Source organism: Nyctibius grandis, chromosome 1 (assembly GCF_013368605.1).
Source record: "Nyctibius grandis isolate bNycGra1 chromosome 1, bNycGra1.pri, whole genome shotgun sequence".
NCBI classification, from domain to species: Eukaryota; Metazoa; Chordata; class Aves; order Nyctibiiformes; family Nyctibiidae; genus Nyctibius; species Nyctibius grandis.
The window spans coordinates 56,121,789-56,133,106 of NC_090658.1; the positions used below are offsets into that span (position 1 = coordinate 56,121,789).

At 39.9% G+C, this 11,318-nt stretch overlaps 1 protein-coding gene across 2 annotated transcripts in view; it reads left to right on the forward strand.

Moving 5' to 3' along the window:
• The window catches only part of EPM2A (EPM2A glucan phosphatase, laforin), a 40,876-nt gene extending 37,955 nt beyond the window's left edge, over positions 1 to 2,921 (forward strand). For both annotated transcript variants that reach the window (XM_068403886.1, XM_068403896.1), the window contains one exon: positions 1,012 to 2,921. In XM_068403886.1, coding sequence (XP_068259987.1) covers positions 1,012 to 1,292 — 281 coding nt within the window. In that variant the 3' untranslated portion in view covers positions 1,293 to 2,921. The remainder of the gene's footprint in view (positions 1 to 1,011) is intronic.
• The last annotated feature ends 8,397 nt before the right edge of the window (positions 2,922 to 11,318 follow it).

Sequence of the window (11,318 nt, forward strand, 5' to 3'; positions counted from 1 at the left end):
CCCATCTCTGCTATTCCCTTCCCCCAACAAATCATTTTTCTTTAACTATAGTATCCCAGTCTGATACTGGGATAAATGATCTTGATAGAGTCATTTGTATAATTATTTGTAATTAATTTAGAATGCCTATAGCACCTTATGTTATAACATAAATTATTATTTTTAATTCCTCTGTTGGAATGTTCAGTTCAAAATCTTATTTCCAACCAGTAGGTTAGAAAGGGTGTGTGTTTTTGAGTGAGTAGCCTTCGATAGAGTGAAATATTGCTGCCACAATTAGAGAACTGTCATATCAGTAATAGGACATCAGGGAAGACAGGAGACCTTAAAACAGAGATTTGAAGGGGCTTAATGTCTGTGCTTATCTGTGCTGTGAGGAAAAGTTAGGCTCTGATGTTTGCAGCTTCAGTTCCTGGGGTAACAGGGAGAAAAGCGCCAGGAAATATGGTATAGTCATCCCTTTGGGAGTGAGAAAGACTGTTGTGTGTTGTTTAACCATATGCTTAGTACACAATTAAATTGTAACAGTATTAAGTTGTACAGGAAAACACTCTTCTGCTCTCCCTCCCTCACTTATTATTGACATAATGGCTTTCGTTACAATGGTTTGGAAAGCAGCAGTACATAGGTAGCTTCACAAACCTCTGGTACTAAAAAACATTGCATTTTTGGCTTGCTAACTTTAATGCTATGTAAGATGTATTGTTTGACGTAATTTGCTGCCTTATCTCAGTCCCTGTGAAAATGAATATGCCACACATGTTCAGTGTTACTCGGAATGTATATTTAGAGACGACTTGGGGCATTTTACAGATTTTGTCTGATCTGACTCTATGTTGCCAGAAGAAACAAAGGTTAGGGTAGAAGGTCATTTAAAAAAAAAAAAGAAAAAACTGAAACATGTCAGGTTTGCCATTGTGATTCAGAGTGCATCAGGCTGTACAGACATAATCTCAACCATGAACCTAGCTTTCTCAAATGCAAATGAACGTGCTTTACTTTTAACCTTAGGGAGAATACAGATGTTGCCACAAGCTGTCTGCCTCTTGCACGGGCTACTGGAGAATGGACACACTGTCTACGTTCATTGCAACGCTGGCGTTGGCAGGTCTACAGCTGCTGTCAGTGGTTGGCTGAAGTACGTGATGGGATGGAGCCTGCGGAAAGTGCAGTACTTTTTGGCTTCCCGGAGACCAGCTGTCTACATCGACGAGGAAGCTCTGAATCGTGCTGAAGATGATTTCTACCACAAATTTGGGCATCTTCGTTCCTCATGCAAAGTACAAGAGTAGAAAAGCAGAAGAGGAAAAAGAAGGTGAAGAGGAATCCTTACATTTGAACCCCAAGGACTTAGAAATCATGATTCAGATGCCTACCTCTTCTCTTCAGATTATTAACTTGTCATAAAAGCCGTGAGAAGTGCCTTAAGGGTTTTTTATTTGCTGTCTTTAAGGTGATATGATTCAAGTTTTCAAGCCTTTTACTGCAAGTATGAGACCTAGAAACTCTGCAAAGGGAAACTAAGATTTTCTTTTAACTACTTGCCTACAGGAACTGAGGTTTTAGGGTAGACACTAAATAAGACGAGATGTGAAATAGTTAGGGTTGGCAATATTTCAGTGACAAGAAAGAGAAGGCATTCTCAGAAAAACAGATGCAAAGGTTGACTGGATTAAGGTTCAGGTTAGGATGGAGCTGATCATCATCAAAGCTGCTCAGTTATTTTAGGTGGAGTGTACATTATTGAAGTGTTTTCTAGTAATTTTGTAGATAGACGGCATTAATGAGAAAGACCGGAAGGAAACTGATTTTTCAGCACAGTTTCTTAAACAAAAAGCTTATGTCTAATGCAGTGAACTAAAATTTGCTCTCTTTGCCTATCTAGTTAATGTTAAATGTTATGAGTTACAGCTATATTCTTTTATGACACTGGGGTTATGCTGGTGTGTGGCATGAAGAGAGGAAACAGCTCCACTTACTCCAGTCTTACTCTGTTGCAGGGAAGAGCTACTATTTTTACATTACATTATCTTAGGCTGTGACATCTCTATGTCAAATATACATTTTGCTCTTCTGGTCTATGCAGTGCTGTACAGTGGGCTCCCTAGCTGCCAAGTCAAGCTAAGCAGTAACCACTGAGCTAAAACAGGACGTATAGAACTGTGTGATAAGCCTCTGCACATGATTGACGCCACAACCTCTGTGTTGTTGTTGACCTAGATGAATTTCTTCACTATAGCAAAAGTCTCTCCTTCTTGCACAAGCAGTGAGTGGATGTTCACAGATGCTAGATTTAGCGAAGTGAAGTGAATACATTCCTATATAGGAGCAAAGAGTAACTCTGAGGAGGGTTTCTCAGGAGCTTAGCCTCAGTAGATTAATGTTGGCTTTGTGGATGATCCCTAATGTTTCCCAGTGCTGGTTAGTCCCTTAGCTAAACTAAGCAGTGGCACCAACAGCTTCCAGCCTTGCTCAGGTTGAACCAATGTGCTGTACATTAAGTCCAAGAGAGAAGGGAGAGAAAGCATTTCCTAAGGCACAGAGGATTAAGGATACATAAACATTAAGAAACCTAATTTCTATAGTATTGTTCTTCAGTGAAATCTGCTTTTTTCCAGCCAACTTCCCTCTAAAGACCCAGACAGTGCCAGAGTAATTTAGCTGGAATACATTAATTATCTGAATACTTAATGAAGAAACTATTAGATATGAACTGTTTATGGAGAATGTCCAGAATAATATAATAAGTTTTATTTATCCTATACTTCAATCAACTTCAAAAGGAAAAATGTTTATTTAAGTTATTCTATATGTGTGGGTTTGATTATGACTCTGTTTGTGATGTTTTGCTTTGAAAATGGATGAGAAAAGTTCTCTATTAAATAAAACCAGAATGACAATTCCAGCAGCCCATTTTGTCATACGTCTTTGGCTCCCAATTTCATGAATAGCAAAAAGGGTCATGACTGATATTTCTGTAATAGGAGGGGTGGGACTAGCCACTTTAATGGTAACAGCCCATTTCTTGCCTGCTGTGCTGTGTCAGTTTTGAGAGGCTGTTGAGAAGGAAATCTCAAAAAAACATCACAGCAAAGATGCGTGGGTGATATGGCACCTCTGGCACCTCCAAAGACCAAAAAAGGGGGTTGTTTCTCCTAGCCTGATGCGGAGAGCAGAGGGAGTGTGTCAGTGCTGCTGTCTGGCTGTTGGGCTCCCGTGCACATGTGCAGCACTACAGTTGAGTGTCTAGGAGCGCTCAGGAATTACCTTGTTTTGACTGACTTTAAAGTAAAAATCATGAGTTTTTGCCACCGTGTGCCTCTCAAAATCAAGCACTGAGAAGAAGAGGATGGCATAAGAAGTAGAGAGTAGAACTCGCTTAAGTTTTACATTTCTGTTGAGATATATTTGAAACCCCGAGCTTAAAATGTGTTTCCAAGCATCTCTGACGGACAGTCCTTTCCATCAGATGCAACTTGTAATATATGTTGGGACAAGTGCTTGTGGTTTTGGTCCTTGTTTCACAGTGAACTATATTTCTTTTTTAGGGCTCTTGGGACTGAACAGTGCATAACATGGCACAAACAAGAAGACAGGCTGTTGAGAAATACTAGTTGTTTAGCTTAAATCAGTAAGTTTTAAATAGAATGACTCACTCAGAGTCAATCAGTTAGCACTAGCATGAGTAGCTAGATTTGCTGAAGCCTTAGGCCACAAGCTGTGGACTTTCACCTAGATACGCTTTCATCTGGGATAGAGTTCATTTTGTTCCTAGTAGCTGGTACAGTGCTGTGTTTTGGATTTAGTATGAGAAGGATGTTGATGGCACACTGATGTTTTAGTTGTTGCTAAGTGATGTTTATCCTAACTCTAGGACTTTTCAGTTTTGTGCACAAGGAGCTCAAACCAAAAGATAAGGAGGCTACAAGTCAGTGGAAGCTGCAACTCGACAAGATAATGACAGTTAACAGCCTGCCTGGAGACAGGGAAGAATCCAACAAGGTGTTAGAAGACCTCAGACCAGAAATCACCATTGGACTACAAAGGCACATGAAGAACGTGTGAAGAGCGCTTGAGGGGAGGTTGCATAGATTGTAAGGTATAATTGTCCGTGGATTTCTTTGTCCATGGTCCCTCTCCACAGGCACCCTGCTCGAGCTGTTTTTTCCCGCTGCACCATAGGAATAAATATTTTTTTTTAATATAAGATTTGATGCCTGAGACTCTGCTACAGGAAACCTAGGGTGGAGCCTGAAGGAAGAGGAAGCTCCCAAAAGTGAGTGTGTGTGTGAGCGAGGAGTCGAAAGGGGCACCCATCGTCTCACTGGAGTCACCTGCTGCAAAGAGACTCTGGTCCTAGCAGTTAAAGTCTTGGGTGGTGTGTGTAAGACTCCTTGAATGGTGTGTGGATGCTCAGGCAGCGGCTTCTCCCTTAACAAGATGACTAAGTAAGTATAGCCGTGCTGTATCAGCTATTTGCTAATTTTGGTTTCATTGGCAATGGAAGCAGACTGGTGCTTCATTTGTAGGGCAGGAATCTAGCGCTACAGAAGTCACACATTCAAGGAAGCCCTAACAAGGGACTGTTAATTTATTGTGTATTGTCATTTCAGTTTGCTTGTCTGCTGAACTGCTGGGAGACTATATCGTATATAGATTGCATTAGCCAATGAACTACCTATTTGTACCTATTTGTAGCATACTTTTTTTCCTCATTACCACTTTCCTGCCTTCCTTATTGAAGGCCACCCTGTCGAGTAACATTCATTCAAAGCCCTGCCTGTTGAATGCAACTAGGAATTTAAATGCCAAAGAGATCATTCCAAGAGGCTACAGCAACAGAAAAAGCAATCACATAAAAGTATTCCATTTCTCCAACTGTATAGTTACATGATAAATCTGCATCTAGAGATTATCTATTAGAGTTCCAATTTGTAATATGTTCTTATGCTAATGGGATCATTAGCTCTTTCCATAGACTAGCCTCTTGGTGCAATTTGGATGAAAGGATGAAGAGACAGTCTGTTGTTTATATACTTGTATGTTTCCTTGCTACTTTAGTCATAAAAGTGCTACAAAATTTAGAGAAGAACAACTCCTATAGAGAGAATTAGAAACAGATAACAGTAACAGTTATTTTAATGTGGGCCCAAGAATTCAAACTCATACATACACAATAACAGGAGCCAAGGCAGAAATATTTTGATAACTCATCACTGAAAAGCATCAGTTGGGGAAGATGGTTTTCTGCTGGTATGAGCAACCGTATTCTCCGCCCTGTTACAGCCAGGTTTTTCTCTCTGTTAAATTAAAGAACAAAGTAGAATTTGCTATATGGAATGGGACCATTTATAACTCCAGGTACTTAGAGTATCTCAATGTCATTATTAGACCAAACGGTAGTATGTATCCTTTCCCAGGGCTATGTACATGAAGGAGCTAAGCAATCCTAGCTCTTATGAGTGATTTTGTAGCAAACACAGCTGCTTGAGGGATGGATTGGGCTTTGAATGGTATAGTTTCATCATTTTTTTTCCTTTTGACATTAGAAAAGTACTAATGAGAATCTTCTGTGTGACCTTTTTAGGTAGGCGATGCAGCCTGGTGAAAGGAGACTAGGCTGGCTAGCATGACTGTTGAATACCTTCTTTTCTCCCTTACTTCTTGCTTGTTATTTCACACTTTGAACTTAGGTCCCTTTGGCACTTGTCTGCTCTAGTTGCTTAGGTTGTAAGTTTTCAGTCTTTTCTTTCTGTTTATACAACACCAAGCACAGTGAAGCTTTGCATGTGGCTGGGACCGCAGGTTTTATACCAGGTCGTACTCCAGAGTAGTTGAAAAGACAACTGGCAACTGAGTTGTGTGTGCTGCACAAAAATGTGCAAAACAGTGTCTTTGCTCTGGGGTGGAATTACAATTTGAGACAGCCAGCCAAGCCCTCTTGGGCAAAGATAAAGGGAAAAGATAGCCTGTAGGTTGTGCAGGAGCAGGTAATAAAATCCCTATTTAAAAGAATGCAAAGAGTCGGATTTACTCCATTGCCTACTATGATGGCCTTTTTGAGTTCTAACTTATAAAACCCACTGACTTTACCGGTCTGTAATTGAGAAAAAAATTTTGATTTGAAGCAGTCAAAGACATTTGCCATAGCTGTATTACCTTGCTTCCCCTTTTATTCTTCATCATTAAATTGCAGTGAGACGTTTCAAACCAATGATAGAGTTAAAAAAATAAATAATGTGATTCTTTAAAAAAATACTCTGGAACTGTGTAACAGGAAACTATGAAAAAATATTTAGAAGTATAATAACTACCACAAAAGCACATATTTGGCAAGCGAGCACAGCCGCCTTGAAAGATAATGAACATCAGGCTGCCCTTAGCTAAAATGGAATTGGATTAATGTAGCAGAGGACAGGATATAGATGACTCTCTCCAACTCTAACTCTTTACATTCTCAGGGGTAAATCAACACCTCTGCAGTTATTGCCTTAAAAATATTCTGCTGGAAAAATTTTCCACATGTATGTAGCTTAAAGGGAAAGGGTCTGCTCTGAGGGAGCAGACTTTGAAACGGTGGAAGTATAAAGAATTAATCCTTTTTCTGTTGCTCAGCGACACAATGACATCACCAACAGCAAGACCAAACCATATGATTTCATAATTCATCATCTTCCTAAATTAACAGAGGAAAGCAATTTTTTCAAGGGTAATGACATTACTATATATTAGCATAATTGCATAGTTGTGATACAAGCAACCAAAATACATGTTGTTGGCCCTTCACTTATGCTAACACTGAACCTATAGGGTGTTCATTCTTAATCAGATGTGTTTTCCTCTCGCTCTGCCCTTTCACCCCAAGATGCTTCATTCCAGTCTTGACTAGTTTATAAATGGGTTTGTGACTAAGAATTACCATATTTATAAAGATAAGTAATGCATATTTTATTAAACCTTTTTTACGAATCAAGGCTTGTCTGGGGATAAGGAAATAAGAACTGTTACACCCTGTAAAACAAGGATGGTGACACTGTGAACCTTAGCCTTATATAATTCAACCTTTTTGTGCTTAAACATGTTGTCTTATTTGGGAGATTGAATTTATAAAGATTGCAGGATAATGTCTGTGATTTGATAACTACTTCAATGCTGATGTTGTTATATTTACATCAAGGAAAATAGGCGGCCTGTTTATTCATGAGCTGGTAAAATATTAAATGATATATCATTCTTGATTTAGATGATGTGAGGAAAAAGCATAAAACAGCTGCCAAGAAAAAATTTCTAATGCTGGGCAGGTTTCTATGGTCTTTACTTAATGTCATTATAACAAAATTTGTTTTGTGGTAATGCAGTTTCAGCAGGGAATAATTAGCAGTCAGGCCATCATCCAAGGCTAGCAGCCATGTTTAAGTTGGGCAGCCAGCCTGAAGTCATTGCAACAAATCAAATGCTGAAAATGAATCCAATCTCCAAAAATTCAATAAAATACATAAACACAGAGGTTAAGAAATGAATATAAAGATTGTATTTGGAGAAAGGCAAAAATATATAAAACATAATCCTAGCTAATGTCAAAGTGAAAAATATTTTGGAGTGGGATAGCAAACACCACAACTCATTTGAAAACATAATCAATGTGTTAGATAGACGTATAGCTGGTATTTAAAGTTCACTAACCAGTTAAAGGGATACCACCAAGCTATTTAGGATTAAAATGCCATCACAATATTTATCTGTATAAAGAAAGAAATGTGGAAGGGTAAGCTCTCAAGAACACAGACCTGTTTTATACCCTCTCTTGGGCAACTGACTCACAAAGTGTACTCAAGCAGGTGAAGCTTTATGAGCACAAAAGTAGTTGCTGGTGCATTGTGGTTTGGCAGTCAAATAAATCCCTTGCCTAGAGATGTGTTATTCTGGAATAGGGTCAATAAGGCTGCGCTTCAGAAGAAGTAATGGGAAAGGCACCTCTTAAAATATGCTTAAATGATAGCTCTGGATGGAAATCTAAACAAACATATGTCTTGATGGGGTCTTTCTCTTCACATGTGTCTTGCCAAAACAGGAAAGCCTCTTAGAGGTCTTTTGCCCCGCAACACCCGTGCTTAAAGCCAGAGCACCAGAATGGGAAATTGTGAGTAGCAGTGGCTGTGACCTCAGTTAGTTAATTGTTAAATGACATCGTTCAGACCATCGCCAAGTTTGGCAGAACTGGCCAAATTCGGAGGAAAGCTGCCATCTGGATGTCTGAGGCACTGACATGAGAGAGCTAAAACTCATCTTGCAGAACCAAGATGGCCTGGCGGGATCCAGCCAGGAGAAGGGTGGACTGGAAAACAAGAGACAGGTCCTGAGTCCAGTGCTGCCTCTGACTCTGCAGGTGAAATGGGTTATTTAATCTCTTTACTTGAGTTATTCTATTTCTTAACATGAAGGATGGTTAACCTCAGTCCTCTATCAGTAATTGGATGGGAAAACCGACATTCTCAGTTCCTCCACCCACAGTGGTTGTGTGGTGCCTGTGAGCACTTGTTCAGAAGCTATGGCAAGTACTTTGCAACTCTGTGTTAATATGGTCTGAATGATCAACTTAAATTTCACAGGGAGTTGTTTGTCCATGTCCCCAGCATACTTTCGTGGCACATGTGTGAGTATTGCAGTTTGACGGCACTCACAGCCAACACATGGTCTAGCCATAAGAACCAGGACTATGATCTGGCCTTCTTCCCAACTGGGATATCTTACACACCTAGAAATAAGAATGCATGAACAGATGCCCTCATCTTCAGTCAGACTTACTGTAGTTTTCTTGGTGCCTTATATGGCACTTTACCTCCAAGTGCCCTCTTCTGAGAATAACGAAAGCAATCATGATAGACTGTTCTCAGCACCGCTGAAACCCTCATTTGTGGTGTGGTTTTAGGTTTGTTTTTTTAAAATTTATCTTAATTTAGATACCCAACCATGGGCAACTGAATTGCTGAGGCCTGAGCAATAGGCCCCAAACTAAAGTTGACCTCTAGATGAACCTCCAGTCACACATTATATAATATTAGTATCTGATTATTAGTGAAATATCCATGATTATTAACGGAAGATGTAGCTTGGGTAAAATATAATCCTTAGTAAAAATGAAAAGTCATGAGAATGTATCCATGTTATGATAATGTCTCTGTTTTTCCTTGTTTAGAGGCAGGCTGTCAAGGCTGTGAAACCAGGTGTCCAGCCTAGTCTGGGAACATGTAGTCAGAGCCAAATAGATAAAGACACTCCCTTAGTTCCTCCTTAAGCCCTGGCCAGGCTTTGGATGGCATCTAACGGAGTGAAACCAGACTTTTCCGCATTTTACATTATGTTAGCTTGTTTATTCAATAGTATAAAGCTGGACCCTCTTACAGCGACTTTGGAGACCTTACCTATGAGTGGATGCACTGCGTAGGACCTCCCAATTGCCAGGAAAAGCTCTCCAGATCCTCGCTGTAACCGGGGCTCCCCAGCGACTGAAGATCTGGATGATGGTCAAGTATTGAGGCAATTGGTGATGAATCTTTCTTAATCACTATGCTTAATTCTATGTGGTAATGATTAGGTGCATCACCTTGCTTTGTTTTGTTCCTGCTGTATTATTTTCCCTTACTATTCTATTGCTGCTTTAAACTAAAGTAAAAGTAACTCATCTTTTGAACCTGGTTTCTGTGCCCTTTGTGCTGACTCTGTCTATTGGCAAAACAGCAACTAAAATAGAAAATGCTGCTCTGAATTTTTGACATCATCCTCTTTTCCTAAATGGTAAAATAAATGTATTCTTCTGCAGTAATTTTCATACGAAGCAATACAAAACATTTCATAAGGAAATAACTAGATATGCTAGACTACCAGAGAAATTTAGAAGCAGGAGTAGGAAAATACATGAACTGCAGAAAGGAGAGTGATCTGCTGAGATGAGGCAGAGCAAGTGGCCAGGTGGCCTTCCTTCCAGTGGTCTCATGTCACATGGAAAGTAGCAGAGAAGAAAGCGAGGGCTTGCGACGCAGGCTGAGGACAAGGAGGGGATGCAGTCCAGGCAGAGATGTGTGAACCAAGAGCAGCTGGGAAACGGCCAGGAACCAGGGCAAAGGCTCAGAGATGAGGTGTGAGCACGGCTTGCTCACTGGGGGCAGTGGTGTGATCGCCACAGTTGGATTGTCGCTCTTATTTCAGTGCACTTGGAAATATCTCATTCAGCAGTTAGCAGACACAAGCACAGGGACTGAGGAAATGCAGCAGTGAGACGCAAAGACATCTCAGCACCCAGTGATCACCAAAAGCACACAATATCCACAAGAACAGCAAAGCCTGGCAAGCTATTTAACAAAATCTGCCAAGATCGTAATTTTTGAAAGGAAAAAATTTGATTAGGTTTCTCTTGATTGCTGGGAACGTGGCTTGGGTACACTTTGGAAAATGCTGAGCTCTGACATTTGTGTGTTTCTGCTTATGGAACCAAAATCGATAACTTAATTTGAGCTGTAAATGGTTTTATTTTACTTTCCTGAATAGTAGCAATTTCAAGGTGTCTTTCAGTGGCACCCTGATATAAAAGAGAAAAACCAAACCCCCAAAGAATAATATCAGAAATTGATATAAATGAGATATATCTAGGGTAATTGCTATGCTTTTAATGATGATCATCCTGGTTTATTGGGATATTACTGAGCTTAGAATGTGCAGTTGTCTTCTTTTTACTCAAATACTGTCTTATATTCCAGACTAAAACATATGCTTGAGTAGTACAGAAAATATAAAAAATAGCTAGGTTTGAAACTCTTTCTGTAACTGTTATGTTTTTGTGCTGCTGTAAAGATCCAGGGTTCACTGTGTTAAAATTTGTGTTAAAAACCCCACAGCTGTAAAACAAACATTGGTGAGAAACACGGTAGTTACCAGAATGTTTATCCTGCTATTATCTGCTTTTCATTTGACAAGGCAGGAGAGAAAATTATTTGGGAGAAGTTGTTAAAGTCAAGCAGAAGACATACTTACACTCATCAACATACATTTCCTCCCTCGTTTTACCAGTGGGTTTGGGCAGACGATCTGCTGATTCTCCTTCTGCCCTCTGAAAGGCTCTGCTCAGGGGACACCTTCTTTAGATAGAAACTGATCTAACAAAGCACTTACCGCTTGTGGAAACTTAAGTACGAGAATAGTCCTGGGGATTTCAAGTTGAAAACTTTACACTTGGTGCCTAAGTGCTTTGCTGCATTCTTCACCTTGATTTTTGATGAGACCAGTTCTAAACTGGTGTATTGCTGGAACCAAAATGACCCCAG